General features: G+C 38.5%; 1 protein-coding gene across 1 annotated transcript; it reads left to right on the top strand.

The window, feature by feature from the left end:
- The first annotated feature begins 1,284 nt into the window (after positions 1-1,284).
- On the top strand, positions 1,285-21,102 carry mapkapk5 (MAPK activated protein kinase 5). The gene is made up of 14 exons (XM_059336959.1): positions 1,285-2,267; positions 4,340-4,413; positions 8,617-8,692; positions 10,556-10,653; positions 10,737-10,845; positions 11,217-11,306; positions 13,260-13,355; positions 13,492-13,572; positions 13,675-13,862; positions 13,965-14,085; positions 14,189-14,319; positions 15,127-15,242; positions 15,646-15,750; positions 16,885-21,102. Exons 1-14 carry the CDS (start codon positions 2,232-2,234, stop codon positions 16,977-16,979), a joined length of 1,416 nt encoding a protein of 471 aa, XP_059192942.1. The 5' UTR covers positions 1,285-2,231; the 3' UTR covers positions 16,980-21,102.
- The last annotated feature ends 122 nt before the right edge of the window (positions 21,103-21,224 follow it).

The following is a 21,224-nucleotide window of genomic DNA, read 5'->3' as shown; positions in this document are numbered from 1 at the left end:
AATAATAATAATAATAATAATAATAATAATAATAATAAAAGATAATTATTCGATACAAGATTTTTTAAAAGTCTGTCCATGTCATTCAAACACTGATGACTAATTTATGTGTTTATAAATGAAAGTAATAATAATTACTAACATTTAATAATAAGTAAATGTGATTAAATGTCAATCCATGAGTTTCCTTTAGCGATGTACGAAAGAGAGGCTGAAAACTTAAAACATTTAAACAAGATTAATATGGTTACAAAGAGGTTTGACCTATTCAGTCACGTCTTTTTAACTAGGCTAAATTGGATGTTGAATCCAGATGTATCTCCCCCACTTACTCAATTGCCTTTTCACAGAACTGATTATTCAAAAAAATGCATCCTGGTCAAAATGTGAAGATGGTAGCATGGGCTTGAATATTTAAGTGATATTGTAAAGATGAATCTCATAACAGTTTTAGTTCAGTCAGAGATCTTCAAGAATTTGGCTGGTATTGTGTTTGTCTTACGTTGTTACTCTTTTATTTAAAAAAAAAAAAATCCCAGTAAGACTGTCATAATTTCATCATTAGGTTTATCTGTACTGGGAATCACTTTTTAACGACAACTTTACCCCAAATACCGATCTGGAACAACACGAATTGTACAGAGGAACATATCCCTGTATTATTATGAATGGATGAAGAAGAATATGGCGTTTTATGCGCATGTTTAGATTAAACGGGCGATTTTCTTCTAAATAACATTTTCAGTAGGATTAAGAACAAAACAATTGGACTCTATTTTTAATGCAATCAGAATGTTCTCGATAAGTATTTCTGCAGGCATATTCCTTTGTCTGGTTCCACGCCTTTCATATAAAAATGTTATTTTGAAATTCACAAAATCCTCCATAAAAAAGGTGCATTTAAACTATATTTGATACCTCATTGCTACAAAAGTGAAGTGCATTTTATTCATCCTCATTTAACCTGTGCGTGTGCCGTGCACCAATATTTCAATGTATTTCAAGTTTGCCTTATCGCTTGTGCAACAAGAAAGTGTTAATAAAGTTTGTTTTTAAAAAACAAACCTGGACCTTATAAGGACCCGTTAGAGTATGGCCATGTACGGCCTTTATTTTATCAAAATAGAATATTTCAATTCGAATATATGAAAACAAACACACGATTAATAGGTATAAAAATTACACATTTATTGATGGAAAAACAACGCTAATTCTCATATTGTCTGAATTTATAATATGCGTTGATTGTTTTCATCAGGCATTCAGCGCGGCCAGCTATAGCGTAGTGCCGACTCGGGTTGTGTATTCCCTCTGACAAGCAGCTATGGGATTAGCAAAATAGTTCAGAGATGTGTCTATCTCCTTGGTCACCTGTGAAAACTCTCTCCATTGACCCCTTCTATCACTGAGATGGTGTTGTGGGATTTGTATGACACCTTCTTACAGGAGAATGTTGACAAATGTGGCGTTGAGTAGAGCTGGAAAACCAACTTGAGCTAACTCGCTAGTACGTTAGCAGGCTCGGCTCGACGACATAATAGGCTGCTGTGCTTCTGGGAACACGGTGTGCTCGTCGTGTCGGATCAAACCAGCGCTAATCGAGGATAGTGTCGCTGATTTCAGGTCGTATCTTAGGTGTGCTCTGTTTTATACCACTGCCGTTGTGGTGTAATCATCTGACCTGACCGCAGGATGGAGTGATACTAGCTTACTTGCTAGCAAGCGAGCAACATAGCCAGTCCCCGGTGTGTTTGCAGTGTTAGCAGAGCACTGCTCTCATTGCGTTGGCTAAAAATACACACCGCTTGTCCCATGCTCAGTGCGCCTCCAAAAGTGGTGGGCTAGACCAAATTGGAGTTGTCTTCGGGTTTTCTGGTCACCTTGCTCGAAGTTTGGCACTCTACATGGTCGCTACAGTGAATTTAAGACGCCTGGAAGAGCGAGTCAGACTCCGAGGTTGTGAGCTCTGTTGGCCTGATCTAACGTCACATTGTATCGGCTGGTGGCCTTCGGGTCTCCAAGTGAACCAAACTCGGCTTTCGATGATCGGTGGCCCAATATCATTTGAGCCCAATGGCCCTGTTCTGTAATTAGTGGTACTATAACGAGCCTTGGTCCAGCCCAGGGTTGCAAGACTGAAACTTTGTGAAGGTCAGAGAAAACCGCTTTGTGTCTGCTGTTAACTGTCTGAGACTGGCGAGGCAGACTTCATCTGTCAGGAACACAGCACCATGTCAGAGGATAACAACGCAGACAAGTTCATCAAGGTAATTTTAACAGGATTAAATGTGCATGCAGTAGTTTTTACTTCTGTAGTAGTAATCACTTTTGGATTGAAGTAAACAAATTGAGCTGCAACATGGTACTGTAATCAGTGGGATTGGAGATTTTTGCTGATATTTTTCTTGCCTCGTTTGTTTTATATTTGAGTTGGTGTCTACAGTAGGATTGTTAATGTCTGTTATTATTAATGGTTCCAATGAAGACTGCATTGAAAAGCACACTTAAATGAGTGATTGGTATAACACATGGTATCCCTTGACAGGACAGGGTTTTTTGTGTAGTTTACAAATAGTTGAAGGGTGAATAGTGAACAATGTGTTATAAAAAAGTTTTATTCATGACTGTGGAGCTTGGATCTGACAAGAATGGTCATGGTCATTACATTTCTGGGAGCTCTGGGATTTGTTCCTGGCCTGTACCTCTCAGTGTGTCACTGCCCGTGCGAGTTAAGATAGCAATAAAATGTGATCTCAAGTGGCCCTGGCCCCCCGCTTTCACAGTGGGGTCAGAATGTACCTAATGCTGGGTTAACTTGGGGGCAGCACTGAGAACTGGAACACACAGTCAGTTATTTAGCTAACTTTGGGCTTAATCAGATTCTCTGCTATCAAGTCCCAGACACATACAGATTATTTAATTGCTAACAAATTTTGTTAAAGACATTATCCAGGTCCACCAATATTGGGTGTATTGAAGTCAGATCGTTCAAAAATATTAAGTTTATTGTATAGACTGTAGCCTGACTCATACTGGAGTACCAATATTGTGGAGTTAAAACATTTTAACTGGGATATATCATCTGATATTCATATTCATATGTATTTACTTTGCTTTTTGTTTTCCATGTAGTGTTTGCTATAAAGGGTTTTAAAATGCAAAAGTTCCTTAATGTACCTAATGTTTCTGTGCTGATTTATACTTAAACCATTAGTGAAGTGGCTGTTGCATTTCTTGACGCTAGCTGTATTTACCACAGTGACAGTCCTTGTCCCTTGTGCTGAAGGACACTATAGGTTTGACATCATTGAGAACTGCCACGGTAACAATGGAGCTTGCTCTGCTGCAAAAGTTGTTATGACACCACTTTTAAATGACCAAATTATGTTTTTCCTGCAGTATAACAGGTTTGAAATTAAGTACAGACCCCTGGGTAGTTGTTGCAGCTTAGGTGCCCCATGTCCTATGTTGCGTAATCATCATGAATCTTGATTAACATCGGTCTCTTTGTGTTTACACAGACCTGATTGGACTGGCCAGGGGTGTGATAGGGAGGAGAAATTATGGTGCCTGTTGGCAGTGGCACTCAATAACTGCATTGTGCTGGCCAAGACCACTCTATTCTCAGGAAAAGAAGAAAATGATTCATTTAATACATTTTGAATCTACATTTGGGGTTTTGTAATTTAAAGTAGAAGAAAAGTATGGTTAATTTAACATAAATTCAGCACAAAGTTGAAAGTTGAAATTTATTCAAATGCAGCACAAGTATGATACTAAGAACTCCCAGTGCTTTCTTCCCTTTAGGGTACGTCCCATCCTTTTTAAAACCCTTTATAGGCAGGATTGGCAAAAATGACCCAGATACATGCATTTTAGATTTTTGTTTTTCGAAAAATAAATCTGCTATGAGGATGAGCACTATTGTGAAACTAGTCAGGTGATAATAGATAAGATAGCTATTACACATCCCAGAGCCACCACAGTGGAAAAAAAATGCACTTACTCTCTTACTCCGTAGAATCAGCCAAGCTCCTTTGTAAGTGTTTCTCATTAATTTAGTTTAAAAATAATGTGGAAAGTCTTCTTTATGCTAGACAGCACTTTCAGTTGGAGTTCTAGGTAATGACATGATGGGAATGGTCTTTCTAGTACAATTTTTGTTTACATTTTTCTCCCTCACAGGGGTGGGTGGCAGTGGACTGTTGATTGTACTGCATGGCAGAAAATATGCTGATAATTGTGAAAAGCAAAACACACTAGTTCTGCACAAGAGTTTGTTTCTTATTTCCTGTCAAACATCTGACATACTGTTTGGTTTGCTTTCTCTTCCCAACAGGAGACGTCCATTCTAGACGAGTACAACATAAACTGGACCCAGAAATTGGGAGCCGGCATCAGTGGACCTGTCAGGTGAGTGTTAGGAAGTGTTGTTTTTCTCCACGGTCTTTCTCCAGTCCCCAAATATTATCTTTTTTTACTGTGTTTGTGCTGCAACAGATTATTGCAAACTGATACTGGGCCAGTGCTGCATTGACAGAATTTGGAACAAATATATTTTTTTATTAAACTAAGACCAGGACAGACAGTAATGTGTAACCAGGAAACATCACCCTGTAATCTGTTTGTGACTGGGAAGTTGTTAGATTGTCTTGTTGGTGTCGATGGACGTGGGTTTGACTGGCGTTGTTTGGGATTTCAGAAATCCTTCTGGGAGAAATCTGGCATGCTGGGTTGAGGCCAGCTGTGAGAGCAAAGCTAATGAAAGCTGAGTTTGCTTCTTAGTTTGGTTTAGATCTGAAAATAGTGTATCCTGACTCTGAGAATATGTTAAAATCCCATTATAAGATTAAACAGTAGATACATATTTGTGTGCATTAGGAAACCATGGTTGTGAGTGCTGCTTTAAAGTCTATGAGATGTGGTTGCAGTCACACTTTTGGCACTCCATCTGTTGGATTAATGTATAAGGACAGAGCAGATGTCGATTATTTGTTAACTAAGCTGTCAAATGGACAAACTTTTTGACTGCAGCCAAAAAAACCTCTTCCTGCATATTACTTCTCCTGTGGTTTTTATGCATCATGTTCACTTTGGCACAATCTCACCAGCACAGTTTGACTTTATCCATGACACATTAATATATATATATATATATATATATATATATATATATACATATTGAGAATATGAAAAGGCCAGATGCTTGTCACTTGACGGGGCTTTGACAGACTGGACCAACAACAAGCATGTAACACCATTGCAACTCAAGGCTTAATATGGCGATCTTTGGCACCATTTTGTTGTAGTTGGTGGGGGCTCATTTGGCTCACACACAATCCATGTTACTGCTGCATCCTGGGCTTGAATCCAACCTCAAACTTTTGTCCCTCACACCCTTGACTGGAAGTATGTTAGGCTGTTTTATTGTGCAAATGAATACAATCAAGTGCATTTATGTCTGTTTCCTTGGCTTTGTTAGATTTTAGTCTACATAGAGAGTTCCTTTACAGGGTGCTGGACATTTTGTACAAACAGGTGACACAAGTTTCAAGTTTAATTTTGAAAATGAAACTTTGTTGTGTTTTAATTTGTGTGTAACTCCTCTAGAATGCTGTCACAAAGCGGTTTGTCACCATAACATCTGATTTAATGTGATGAAGAAGTAACATAATCAGTATTTTTTATGTAATTTAAGTAAATATGTACAACATCAATTCCAAACAAAAGTTGGGTAAACTTTGTTAAAACAAATAAAAGCAAAATTAAAAACAAAATTGCACTTTTTTGGGTTGTAATTCACAATGGTTTTAGGTGCTGAAAAGTGAAGCTTGAAAAGTGCTTGAATTTGATCTTTGGAAAAGGTGTAGGAACCCTGCTCATTCTATTCATCAAACTTTGTGCAAAGCAACTAACGTTGTTTTGAAAAGCTGCGCTGAGACGGAATAGTGGATTCTTGAGTACGCACAAGGGATCTATGATAAAACTCAGCAGTTTCTTTTTTTTATCTTTGCACTCCTCTCTGCATTCCTCTCTCTAACCCTTTCCACTCTAACACACATTTCTGAAATACTTACAGTAAGCTGCAATGACTTTAGAGCCTTTTTACCCCTTAACTCCTGAATCTCTCCGTGTGAGTTTTAATCTTAGCTTCTCTGTTGTTTGTTGACAAGACATTGTTGTAGTCGGTCTGGCCACAGGTGCATGTTAGTGGGTCTCAATGTGGCTTTATGTGTAGGCCTAATGTGTATTGCGTGAAGCACTAAAAATATTTATTTGCAAAAGTATTTTACTAATAAAGAGTCACTTTATCTGTTTTCACAAAATAGGCTATGGGCATTTATTCTCCCTGGACTACTATATGACAACATGAAATAGGCAGACAGCAAATTTGTGCTGAATGCAGAGAAAGTTGAGTCTAGAAGTAATATTAAGGTGAATGCCATTAAGGAATGCAGTTAGAACAGTGTCTAAACAGGCACTACACAAGCGGTGAAGAGCGGAAAGTTTGATCGCACATTTTATCATCTTAAATAGCTAATAAAACATATCCAATGGAAACACATGCATGTAAGTCGTGGTCAAACAGTGTTTTTTGTTACATTCCAGCTGTGTTTGTCACCTCTTTATACATCATGGGTTTGCAGATCTTTTTTTGGTTAATTTGCTTAATATCTTGATTATTATCTCTTGATGGGAATAACTTGTTTTTGGCTTTAGATTTATTCAGTCACTGTAAATGTTCCAGAGAGGCAGTGGCTGCTCAGACTGCTTTCTGTTTATGCTATTTGCAGTTTCTTCTTTGCTGCCCTGCTGATTCAAGCCAGATGTAGGCTGTAATATATCAATGTGTGCCACTGATTCCTCCTGCCCATTCTGCACTTTGAAGCTATCATGGCTCTGGTTCAGCCTGTTATTTCCTGACGTGTGTAGTTTTGGCCTCAAGTGACAAGAATACTGAGAAATTGACTCATCGGCCCTCCATGTAAACACACTCTTAAACTCAGTGATTCATGATGTTCTCCGTTTCTTTTTGAGCAACTCTTACTCACTCTCGTGTTTTTCTGACTCTGTATTTCACTGTGATTCATGATGACTTAAGGCTCACACAAATCTTCAGCTGATTCTCTTACTCACCCCTCACTCACCTCTTTCTATCTCACAACACATTCAGGTCTTTTACTGTAACAGTGTGTCACTCTGTGATTCATTAGGTAGGTGCAGCTTTCCAGTGAAGTGAACTTTGGCCGAAGCAGAATGTTTCTCGCTGTAATGCTTTAATAGTGTAATCTGAGTTTAAGGGCCAGAGGTTGCTGTTTAAAGGGAATATTTGCTGCTTAGAAAAGGGGGGAATGAGTTCATGGGCTTCTCAGAAACGTAAATGTTTATCTGTATGGTCCATATTTAATCTGTGGTCTTTGTAACCTTGAATATGACTACATGAAAAATATCCGACAGACTCAGATGGTTTTATTTGGTTTTACTCTCATTACAAAGATGCACACAAGATTAATATGTCCCACAACAAACTGCGGTGTTGACAAAACACTGTTCCTTATTCGATCCAGTTAGCTGCTTTCTTGTCTCTGTGTTTATAAAAGACCAAATTTAACTGAATAGCACGTCTTGACTAGAAGGGTGCAAATACAGAACCAGATTCAAACACATAGTCATGAATGATGAAACTAAAAGCTAAATCAAAAAATTAGGATATAAATAAACCCTAAAGAGGCACCACAAACTTGTTCGAAGGAACTTATTCTTCTGATTATTTCATCACCAAATAAATGCAGCGCAAATGCTGCATCTCGCAATATTAACAAAAGTGAACACTAATTAATATATCTGCCCTTAATCCACTCCAGTTTTCATTGGCTCTATCAGCCTGACCGATGTGGGATCTCTGAGACCAATGCCGATACTGATCTCACAGGATAAAATCCATCGATACCCGATATGGTGACCGATTAATATTTTAAACTTGAATGAAAATAAAACTTTTATGAGGATTGTGCCCTGACTTTTCACCACTCTGCAAATGTACCCAGAGAGCTTCTTTCTTAAACATAAAACTTCATGAAGTAATATTTAACATTGTTATACATTATACAAGCCAATTCTATAAATGAACACTGAGAAAATAAAGAATAAATAGGAATTAAATAAATAGATAAATAAACATCATTACTTTTCAGTTTCGGTCAACTGCTAACTTTTTTTTTTTAAAAGAGAGAGAATAAAAACATTACACCAACGTAACACCATTTCTAAATCATGCCAAGTAATATTTTCTGCATTATGTGTAATGCGTAAAAATATTTTTTATAACAGCACACATCAGACAGCATATACACCAATACCAATATCTGTCCACCGGTATATCTGTCAGGCTCTACTTTCAGTGAGACATGCAGTCATTCAAGTTTCATGAAAATCAGGGCAGGTAGTTTTTCCTGCTGACAAACAGAAAACAAACCAAGCAGAAAACATGACCTCCATGGCGGAGGTGATGAGAAAACCCTGCCAGACTACAGAAAGTACCTCCTCAGCTGTGATACAGATGGAGTTTTCATATTGACTGAGTTGTTTTTTGACTCCTGTTTTCTTCCTGTTCAGAGTTTGTGTGAAGAAGTCCTCTCAGGAACGCCTGGCCCTGAAGATCCTCATTGATCGCCCAAAGGCCAGGAATGAGGTTAGAGGCAACACTATCGCGGTTTTGATTAATGCCTGTTGTTTGTTGTCTGCGGCTGTATCACTATGCTGCTCTGTTCTGTCTGCCTGCCTGTTATCAGTCTCTATTAATTCTTGTTTTTGTTTCCTCCTCAATCTGTCTCCTGTGCCTCCTCTGTCTGTTTGTACGAGCGTCTTTGTCCGTAACAATTTCTTCCTGTGGTGAACACAGCCTCTCCATGTCATTAGCAGACTTCTGTTTTGATCAAGCAGCTTATACAGCAGTTCATCAGCGAGACTACAGTCAAAACAAGCAACACAGTGAAAGCTGTCACTGACAAGCAAATGCACTCAGATTATTATCACGAAACAATGTATTCTTCAGGCACCCTTTATCATTTTTTAACAAGGGTGTACTTTGAATACATGCTATGTTTTGTGTGTGCACAATATTGATGAGTTCAGTTTACGTGTTTGATTCATAAAGGCATTTTGACTTTTTACAGCAGGAAAAGCTCATCCCCAATTTGTTGTCTAATAAATAATATGTATTAGTTAATTAGAGTTTGGTAAAACTGGATTATATAAGTAAGACTTAGTGACTTGGAGATATGAAATATTTTCAAACATTTTCACAAACACTATCTTACAAATAGTTTTTTTTTCGTAATCTCAGCTGCATCATTTGCAGTTTCTTTTGTGGAATCTGTTATTTAACAGTTTATAAGGCTATTCTTGCAATGACAGACATAATTCAAGGTAAAACCTATATTCCTGTTGTAATTTTTGTGTCGCTCCTCCACTAAAGTACAAAACCACCTTGAATTTCTGGTGTTCTCTCTGTGTCTCACACACACACACACACACACACACACACACACACACACACACACACACACACACACACAGGGATACACATACACACTTCCCTGACCTTTTCTGTAAATATGATGAAGCAAAAAGTAAACCAGACTCTCATGTCTACTGGATCCAATAAAATGTTACAAGCAGTAATGTACACAGCTCAGATAGGCTGAAGCTGAAACTTTAATTACAGCTTGTGTACAATTTTCAGCATATTATTTTAGGCTCCAAACCTCTTCTTCATATTTATGTAGGTAACTACAGTCCTCCTGGATTTCTGGTTTTTGCCCAGTGGTTAGGCACATAGTAAACCAATAGAGAATGCCAAACAACTGCACTATAAATCAAATATCACCTTTTAGAATGGTATAAAATATACTGAATAGGCATCAATGTTGTTGTCATGTCCTCAATTTAGTTATGTAATCAACCATGGACCCCCAAACGGACTTGAATTTTCCCGTTGACTCCCCCAAGCTGCATTTATTTATTTTTCCAGAGATAGAAACATCATGAGGTCTTTTAGCCAAACGGATGCTTTGGGGACACTTTCATTATTGGTAAATTCACAAATACGTTTTTAAGGCAATCCAGGATCATAATTTATGATGCCAACAGATATTTTCACATTAGGATATAGAAGTACAAATGTCTTGGCAGAATAGGCCTTTTTTTTTTGACTTGTCACAGCAGGAAAAGTCCATCCCCCAATTTGTTGTCTAATAAATTATATGTATTATTTGACTTGTGATCTTCATACAACTAGATTATGAAGCAATGAAATTATGCATTTTCACAAACAATAGATGCTCTCTCATTTTGCTGTAGTTTAAACACATTCATCACTTCCTGTGGGCAGAGAGGTGCCCACACACGACACCACACTTTAATCAAACAAAGGGATTGTACCGAGGGTGGGATGATGATTTGTGTTGTAGTTACTTCACATGGTTTTTACCTAAAAATGTAACATATTTAAGTAAATTTCTGCATTCAAATAGTTTGAGCCTTTTCCATTCAGGTGCGTCTCCATATGATGTGTGCCAACCACCCAAACATAGTGCAAATCCTGGAGGTTTACGCCAATAGTGTCCAGTTCCCGCATGAGTCCAGCCCGAGGTAACGAGCTCTCTGTGTGAACTTGTCTCTGTGGAATCTCGTTTCCTCTCACACGTTCACATGTCCTCTCTCGTTTCTTCCAGAGCGAGGCTCCTAATTGTTATGGAGATGATGGAGGGTGGCGAGCTGTTCCACAGAATCAGTCAGCATAGGCACTTTACTGAAAAAATGGCCAGCCAGGTCACTAAACAGGTAAGTAAAGACACACTGCAGCATACCAGATATAAAGACATCACACATTTTTAAGTCCTCTGTATGTCATTTCCTAGATATTTAATGCCATTCAGTCGGTCTTTGTCCACTCTTGCCTTGGCTCTGGTTTCTTTGTGTGAGACTCTTTTTCCGTGTGTAACAGCCTCCCATGTCATTAGCAGGCCTCCTGCTCGGATAAAGCAGCACATGAGGCGGTAGAATAAAAAGACTTCTGGTCAAAAGAAGCAACACACACTAGCTTAAATAAAATGTGTTTTGAGGGTTGCTTTGACACACACACACACACACACACACACACACACACACACACATGCAGTGATGTCTCAGTCTGATGTCTCCTCCTGCTGTAGATCAGTCAAGCCTTGGAACATTGTCACTCCCTAAATATTGCACATCGCGACCTGAAGCCAGAGAACCTGCTCTTTAAGGATAACTCTCTGGTAAGTAGCTGAAGATGCATAAATAAATACTGCACTTTTAAAAATCTACCACAACTGATGCCACTACTGATGCTTTGCTGTAAAGGGAAAGAAATTTACCTGGACTGTAAGACTGCAGCTTTACTTTTTTTAACATGAAACATTAACTGACTAACTAAATACTAGCTGTATTTGGCAGAAATTGGTCAAGACAATCTGCAGGATTTGGAAATATCCAACCTGCATTTTTAGACCTAGACTTCAGAATCCACCTTTTGTGCCCGATGAGACATCACACATTTAAGTAGCCCGGAGCAGCTTTTTAGGGCCCGAGCAGGCAACGACCTGCGAGGTCCCTGTTGTATTTCGAATGATTTTTTTTTTCTTCTTCTTTTTTTCTTCTTGGCGAAAAATTTTAGAATCTATTGTCATCCTGAATTTCCACCACTAGGTGGCGCTATGATAAAGGAACGTGCGTTTTGGCTAATAACTCCCACATACTTTATCACACATTGAAGTGGGGTTTTTTTCGTCGTAAATGTCGTAAACCTACTTTTTCTTTTTTACTTTGCACACAGCATCTATGGACCCTCATAACAAAAAGTTATTAAAAGAAGTTTGATAACCCAAAGAATACTCAAGTTATTAAATAACAACTTCCTGCAGGTGGCGCTATTTTCAACACAAAACACGAAGTGTTGCATATCTCCACATTGGTGTGTCTGAATGACATGAAACTCAGGTTACTACTTCCCCATGAGCCCCTGAGGCTCTGTGCAAAATTTTGGCCGATGACCACTAGGTGGCGCTCTTTAAATTTAAGTATTTTATATCTCCAAATCGGTTGGTCGGATTAACGCCAAACTTGGTGTACTTATTCTCAATGCCGTCCTGAGGATAACCCTTTAAGGTTTTATTAATCGGCCCCTAGGTGGCACTCTGGTGGCAGTCTAATTTCATATTTGGTACCGTGGCCACACTATAACACTTAAGGCAATGAAATTCATAGGGGTGGTATAGACTGGCCCCTGCAATGCACACACCCCGACGGCATCATGCCCCGACATGTGTGTACTGCTAGGGCCCGTTCAGTACTGCTTGCAGTCCTAGTTGTAATTGTTTTCAGTGAGAGTGAAACATTTTGCTTTTTGCTTGTTGAAAAAACTGCAGATCTGAGTTTAAAAGCAACAGACTTCATGGATTTTTTATCCAGACCAGCTGTTGCATCGCAGCATAGGATTGCGATATTTTGCGTTGCAATATTATATTGATTCATGTCTGCCAAGTATCAATATTTATTATTCCGACGGTCCTCCAGCGGACCATAAGTATTTTCGCCATTTTTGTTTTTATGGAGGCCGTTGCGGGCTCACTTTTAGGATATCGTGTCAGGAAGTCACACTATCGTGTCGTACTATTTAAATGGTTCCTTCTGTAATTTGAACCAGCTTTGTGTTCACTCAGTGTGTGCAGATGAATGGTGTTTAGCTTCCCTCCATGCTGCATTAGCCCAGAGCCCCCTGACCCTCCGGTAGCAGAAATTTGTGAGGTGACTCGTTCTGCTTCATCAATGATGCGTATCTCCTTGTGTCACCCTGGCCACGCTGAGGTAACACAAAGCTGTTACAAACCTGCAAAGTAGCTCTTAAGGAACAGCCTCTCACCTAGGTCAGATCCGGAGCAAGTGCCCTCTGTGCATTTTTAATGCTTTCTAAAATATTAAAGGTACAGATCTGTAAGTTCACTTCATAGCAGAACTTTAGGTTCGGACTAAGGACAGACGATTCAATGGTTGCCCAGCAACCTGCACTCTGTCTGACCAGGGCCTTACTCTGGCTGTACCTTCAATGATCTCCCTGGAACTCGAATGTATTAACTTTTTAAAAATGGTGTCAAGTGAAACTCAAGCCAGAAAGATGGTTGTGTGCTTGCGCCACCTTCATGTTTCTCACTCTGTGATTCCCTTTACTACAGGATGCACCTGTGAAGCTGTGTGACTTTGGCTTTGCCAAAATTGATCAAGGAGACTTGATGACCCCTCAGTTCACTCCCTACTACGTAGCACCTCAGGTAAAAAGCAAATGTAGAAGTCATCCAAAAACACTTGTTAGATGTACCCACACAGATGGAGACGTCTTAAATGCAGCAGGAAAAAAATGAATGCACATTTCCACGATGTTAACAGTCTGCTGTTATTTCTGTTCAGGTACTTGAGGCTCAAAGAAGACACCAGAAGGAAAAGTCTGGAATTATACCTACCTCACCCACTCCTTATACATATAACAAGGTGAGACCCAAACAAAGAATTTTAGCCTACTGTGGCTACTTTTTCTTTCCTCAAATATCACACCCGAATATCTACACTTTTATCTTTTTTCTCATTTTTCAGAGCTGTGATTTGTGGTCTCTCGGTGTGATCATCTACGTGATGCTGTGTGGCTATCCCCCGTTCTACTCAAAGCACCACAGTCGCACCATCCCAAAGGACATGAGGAAGAAGATCATGACGGGCAGCTTTGACTTCCCTGAAGATGAGTGGAGCCAGATCTCTGAGATGGCCAAGGACATCGTACGCAAGTGAGTCATTTTCTTTGTCACTTTCATTCATACCAATCCCACATTCATTCCTTTTCTTTCCAATAATTTATGCTCCCTCTCCCCCTTGTCTGCCCCCTGCAGGCTGTTGAAGGTGAAGCCAGAGGAGAGACTGACTATCGAGGGAGTCCTGGCTCACCCTTGGCTCAACTGCACTGAAGCCCTCGACAACGTGCTGCCCTCCGCCCAGATGATGATGGACAAGGTGAGTGGGAAGTTAAAGGTCTTTCATTGCACTGAAATTATACTGTATGTTCCTGTGGGGTCTTCTTCCTTTTCCTCTCACGGTCTGTGTTCTTACCTTCCAGGCGGTAGTCGCAGGTATCCAGCAGGCTCATGCAGAGCAGCTGGCCAACATGAGAATTCAGGATCTGAACGTCAGCCTGAAGCCTCTAAACTCTGTCAACAACCCAATCCTCAGGAAGCGGAAACTACTAGGGTATTATATTTTGTTTTGATCGTGCTTTAAAATGTTATTTCTGCATTTGAAGTATAGATACATTGCACTTAAAAATCATGCTAATTTTCAGGTACAAATTTCTACTTTTGGGTTCTAGAACTGGCTTACATCCTTTAATGTTCATAAACACATTTTTTTTCTCATACTGCCCATTGTTGCTGCACCACTGTTCTTCCTCTGTCTGAGATGCTCCATTATAGCCCCCCTCCTCAAAAAGCCCAGTCTGCTCTGACTGGACAGCATTTCAGAGTCTTCCTTCATCTTTCCTCTTGCTGTCTCTCTACCATCGTCAATACAACCAGAGCAGCCAGAGAATGACTATAACTCAGTATAGCTACACTTTATGCTCTGGAAAAACTAAACCAAAACCAAAACTGGGAAGAAAAACACTGCAGTAACCTGCCTGGAACAGATGACCATATATAAAAAAACCCGGCATGAGCTGGCATCAGCTGTATCCGAGAGTAGGAAAAAAAAAAGATTTTGCTCACAGAGATTACTTTGCATACTTTTATTGCAACATTTGGCTATGTTTAAGCTGAACATCTGACATTGTAATATTATATATATATATATATATATATATGACAGAAAATAAGGAAAAGCATAATAGGTCCTCTTTAAATTATGATGCACTAGTTACATACAGAAGCTCAGTGAGGGTGAGAATGTTTTTCTGATGTTTCCATCTGTCTTCAGTGTGTGACTCGGTGTTGTTTCTTCAGTTAGTATTCATCTAACTGGGTCGAATTATGGTCTGAACTGTTTTTTATGTCCATGTTGCAGCCCCAAGCCCAGTGACGGTTTCTTCATTCATGACCCAGAGAACGGAGGGGAAGACTCCAACGTTGCGCTGGAAAAATTACGAGACGTCATTGCACAGTGTATTCTACCACAAGCTGGTCAGTTAACCCACAATCACTTTGAAAAATTTAAAATACAACCAACATTTTACTAAAGACATTCTTAGTGCTCTGTATATATTGTATATCAGTATATACTGGAATTATTTGCTACAATACAGTACACCAAAGATGATATGTCACTGATTTCTTTTCAACTAAGAAACATTTTGCCGACTGAAGATGAAAACAAAACATTTGCTCAAAGTTTACTTTGGCTGTGTAAAACACCCAAAATACTGATAATGTCTCTCTGTTTTAACAAGCGTATTACATTGACGGGCTTCCAATCAAGCTATATAAGTTTTATATATATATATTATAGATTATAAAAGGCATGCTCTCTTTCCAATGTCTGAGAGGAACAGAGTAGCTTCTGATGTGAATATTTTTGTTCGTCCAGGAGAGAACGAGGACGAAAAGCTGAACGAAGTGATGTATGAAGCCTGGAGGTTCAACAGAGACTGTAAGCAGCTGAGAGATGGCCTGCAGGGGCTCAGCTGGGACGGTCAGTGCCATTTCATCTCGTATATATATGCCTTAATTCTCTTGTGTACTTAACAATAAAAGCAAAGCAGCTGTTTTACCTTTTGTGTGCCAGGAAAAAAGCGGTTAGAAATGACCAGTAGTTGATGTACATTGTTAACTATCTAACATTAGCAACATATCTATTGAATATATTTCTGTGCACCACATGATCTGTTCTTTTAAGTTCATCTGCCTGCCCAAAAATGTCAAAATGTAGACAAAGGCTCTTCTAGTCTGCGTGCTGTACATCGTATCTTCTGATTTTGTGGTGGAACTATATAGAAATCTTCTTGCTGATAGTCGAATTAGCTTATACTAGTGCAGTGCCCATAGGAAGTATGTATTCGTAAAGTGGGAGATTAAGTAGATTTTACAATTAGCTGATTTACTATATTGCATGTAAGTATCTCATATCAAATGATTATGGGCATTACGCTAAGCAACATGAATAACATAATAATGCAACATAAGAAGTGGATAAAGCTAAATCTCCGCTTAGCATGCTAATCGCGAATAACAGAATTTGCACATTACATGCAGACCACTACAAAGTCTGCAACTCCATAAAACACATACTTTTCATAAGGTATGCACACCATCCAGAACATAGATATTGAACATTCATATTTGCTGGAAACTCTTCGAATATTATTGGAAAATTAAACTTTGTAGCGCACTTTAAAACTCTGATTGATAGGTAGGCTAAATAGACTTACAGATGAGATGATTCAGGCGTGGAAATCCAGAGCGAATTGGGTAACTGACCAGGCGCAGGCCTATCACACAAAAAATCTTTAAAATCGAGGATGCACACCTTGGTGCCATGCGCAAGCCACATACGAAATCTTAGGTCAGTCTGACTAACGGTCAGCGAGATATGCCCTAGACACACACACACACACACACACACACAGACGCTTCTTGCTTTTATAGATAGATAGGTCATAAGAAGACATCAGCGTTAAACTTTGTTTCATAACCAGTTAAAATACATTTTACTTGTTTTAAGCAATATAGTCTTGATCTCTTTTCCAATTAAAAGCAATAATCATTTAGTTATTTATGTGTAGGTTTGTGTTGGTTACCATGTCCTTAACCTGCCTTTTCATTGCAGGACGATCTTTCTCTGATAAAGTCGACCGCTTGAAGTTGGCTGAAATAGTGAAACAGGCCATCGAAGAGAAGACGAATCTTGAAGAATCTCATTAGCAAGCGCTGTCTTTCTATCTTCTTTTATATTGTTTATTATGACCCTTTTTAACCCATATCTGTAAAGAGGCTTTTTTATGTAAAATGATGTGCTATTTTTTTTTTTTTTTTCATGAATCCACTTGCAAGACCTAATGTACAGCTGTAGATATATTTCAAAGAGGACTCATTGGTACTATAATTTTTTTTAAATGGACACTTGCAAAGAACATTGAAAAAAACAACTATATTTTCATTTTTGCAAAAAGAGAAAAGAAGAGAAAAAAAATCAGTTAAAGAAATTATTTTCTGGGAGAGAATTTTTATTCGCTGTTTGTCCAAGGCGTCACGTGTTTTATCCCAGTTATATCATTTTATTCAGTTTTATTTTTCTTTTAACCATCCTAAGAATTTTATTTATTTAAACAAAGAATTCCATTATTTTATACCTTACTTGTAGCCTGGCAGTGGGCTCTAAAGTCGAGAGAAGCTGTCTACGATGTGACTTTGTTCTTCCACACGCACTCTGATTCTCAGACTGTGTTTAAATTATACGAATCTTTGTTTTTGTGTAACTTTCCCTTGACCTTTGTTGTGTTGAGGTCAAGCCGAGTGGAAATGGAGGTAAGAAAGTGTCGTGAAATGGACAAATGCAGCCCCAAATTATTTTTTTCACAACCCATTTTTTTTAGACTGGTTGAAGAAAGTAGATCAAAACAGACTCGGTAGGAAAGAACACTATTGCTTGTTTATATCAATGTTTTCTGACAAAGAAAAAAAATATCCTAAGGTCCACATGCTTTTTTTTAAGCTTTTAAAGGAACACTTATGACTCAAAATGGCCTTTATTATATCAGTTATTCATTGCGTCTTACTTTGAATTCTTAAAGAAGACATTGTTATACTTGTTGAAGTAAAACAGAGTTACAAAGTAACACAGGCGGAGTAATTGATATGCAAATGGTAATTTTGGGTGGACAAATACTCCTCTTATGGCTTTCTTTAGAATATGACGTTTTTTCACGAGGTTAAGACTTCAAACAATTTCCAAGGTCAAGAACGAACTTTCAGGCTCAACAAAATCCACGTAGGAGTTCAACTCACACACATGAAGTGATTATACTGTTTGTCAGCCCCTAAAGTATGTGTCTGGCAAGTTAAATGAAGTTGTTGTTTTTTCTCGAGAGGTTTTTTAATGTCTTCCCATTTCTGATGTGATTTAAGAGGTCTTAAGTTCAGTCTCTGGCGCCACCTGAGCTGCTTTGACGAAAAGTTGTATCTACTGGAATTCAGACCATAGTCAGTTAATATTTCAGTCCTTTTTAAAGCGAGTGGGCTTACTACTTGAGCCAACAGAAACACAGAAACACTGGGCATTTTGGTGCAATGCTGTTGACTCCTTTATGCCAGAAAAGATTAGTACAGAAGAAGATTTTCAGCATCCATAAAAACCTGCAGTGCTACTGAATGTGCAATACAGTAATAATTTAACCATTTATTCATAGTGCATGCACGTACAGGGTAGTGAGATATGATGTATCAATCTGTTAGTATTACTGTCTTCATTTCAATGGTCTGAATACCAGCAAGTGCTCCCTCTCTTTGCTCTTGCTCCTCCTTTAGTTGTAAATAATACGTCACTGATTAGCCAGAGTGAAATTTCCATGTTGAGTGAACAGAAAGGGGCTGACGGAGGAAAGTGCACATTCTTTTGTTCAGTTCTTTTGTTGTTTTGCCTGATTATTTCGTCAATATTGTTTTAGTTTGTTTAAATTTCTGAAATTCCCCTTTGGTCAGGTCTTCTATACGGAACATATTTTCATGTCAAGATTACAGCATTAACCACATGTTGACCTTAATGAAACAATTTGTGTCTATTCTGAGTTATTAGAAAACACTGGTCCAATATGTTGTTGTTGTCCAGTGATAAACTTTTATCACTAAAGGATCAGTGTGTTCCTTTATAGGTGGATACAACTCACCTATGTCTTACACGTAAGAAACCAGTTAAAAAGGTTGTTTTTTGTTTTGGAGTCACAGTGACAGTGATTATATTTAGGCTGATGGTTTCTTTTAAATGCCATTTGCAACTGAAATGAAGGAAAAAAATATCAGATTTGGCTTAAAAAATATATAATTTGAGCAAAGGCAATCATAACTAGCATGATTCTGAGAGATCGTTTTGACTGATCATTGTTCATTATACAGTCTCCCTTAAACGCTTAATAATACGAGCCTGTGTTTTAAAAGGCCTTACTATTTCATGGCTAAGTTTTACATTCAGTGTGCCTTGTTGAAGGGGTAGCATATTCATCCTATACTGCTCTTATCAGTAAAAATGAATTACAGGATGAAACTCAGAATCGTTTTAATTAGTGATTGATATTTGTCCTTTTGGCTGTGATTTGCTTGTTTTCATGTAATGAAATGAAGGCTTTCATTCCACAAATGTATTGGTTTGGCAACATTTTGTTTGGTTGATTTTATATTCGGGGAATTGTGTCCTTTTTTTGTTTTGGACCGGTGTTTCATGATAACCCCTTATTTCATTGTCACGGACACATTAAAAGAGTAGTTCAGCTCAGCATTTTGGGAACTATGCTTATTTGCTTTCTTGCCATGAGTTAGCATTAACATTAGCTTGCCTATATGGCAACAGTTAGTAGCAGTAACAGTTAGCTTAGCTTAACATAAAAGACTGCAAAAGGACTGGCCTGGTGACATAGGCTGCCCACCAGCACCTTTACAGCACAGCAATCAACACATCTTTTTTTTTTTTTTTAAATCCATACAGAAATCCACTATTCATACCATTTATTTAAATGGAAAAAAACCTTCAATATTAGTAATTTAACCAGGCACAGTTTCTCCACTAGTTGCACATAACCCTCTTTAAAGTTTTGTTTCTTTTTATACTTTGCTTTTGTACATGATAAACAAAACAAGATTAACTCATGATGAAAATTCATCAATCTTCTCATCTCCTCCACAAAGCGAATTAAGCATATTCTCCTAAAATGTCTGACTTTTACTTTAATGTGCAGCAGTCCTGTTTGTTCTTATGGTTTAATGTTGGATCACACATCAATCATACAGTGTTGCAGAATCAGAAGAGCTTTTTCACTAAAAATGGAACCCAATGCTGCCGTTTTGTTTTACTTTGATCATTTCTGTGTGGATGTGTGACAGTATGTAGGCTAATTAATTTTCGTGTGTGTGTGATTCAGTATGCTGAACTTTGTATTACTGGAGGCCTATGAATGAATCAGAGCGGCTTCCTTTAAACCTCCTCCTCCCCCATCCACGAATAACAGAATTTATATCCCCTGCTTACTTGAGTGAGCATTATTATCGTTGAAGGGTTGTGTATTTATAAGCATTTTGTACTGTAAAGTTGAGGCATGTATGTTGATATTGAAACTCTTAACAATGAAACACCCAAGGGAAAAATCCAGTCATGCTCAGACACCATTTACCTGCTGTTTGCTGCCCAGTCTGGCTCAGTGTTACTAAAAATCCCAGAGGGGCAGTCGGATTTGAAGATGCTACCTCCCTGCCCTGCATCCTCGTACGGAGTAGTTGCTGCTGCAGGATGCCCTCAGACTGACATTTACCTTTAGACATATTTCACAAATACTTGACAGCTTCCACTTCCTCTCTCTTAACTCCTCAGTGAAGAGACAAGATTTCTCATTCCTACTGTACATGACTGAGAGGATAAATAACTTTGTCCTTTTTTAAAAACACCAGCTCATAAATGACCTGAAAGGCAGAAATGGTTTAGTCAGCACTTACCACTCTTGATAAATACCAGTTGCTTCCGTTCCCTCTGCTGTATGCGTACACATAAAGTACGGAGAAGTGGATTTTACTTTATTTTGAGCCATTTTCCAGCCTGTTTATGCTGATAAGTCCAGAAGAAATGTTGAGGAAAGGAAATCAAAGTTCAGACCCTTTTCTCTGCTTTAACAGTCTGTTTCCCTTTTTCCCCCTCTGGTCTGGCAGTTATGTAGCATGTACCTGAACCCCTCATGAAAGACTTGCTGTATTTCTGTCTGCACATCTATTTTTTGCTCTTTCTGTCTTCTTTGGAACATCAACATGCTGACTTTGTAATAAAGGAATTCTTTGACTTTTGAACGTACCTTTTGAAGTGTTTTTGACTAATTATTGACGTGCATTGCTGCATACAGCCCCTAATCCTATTACTTCACATGTAAATCACAGGTTTGTTTGCACACTGGGAGTTAGTAATGAGAGGAATTA

This window comes from Centropristis striata, chromosome 7 (genome assembly GCF_030273125.1).
Source record: "Centropristis striata isolate RG_2023a ecotype Rhode Island chromosome 7, C.striata_1.0, whole genome shotgun sequence".
NCBI classification, from domain to species: domain Eukaryota; kingdom Metazoa; phylum Chordata; class Actinopteri; order Perciformes; family Serranidae; genus Centropristis; species Centropristis striata.
Note: the sequence above shows the minus strand (reverse complement) of the source record. Positions and strands in the feature narration are given on the sequence as shown.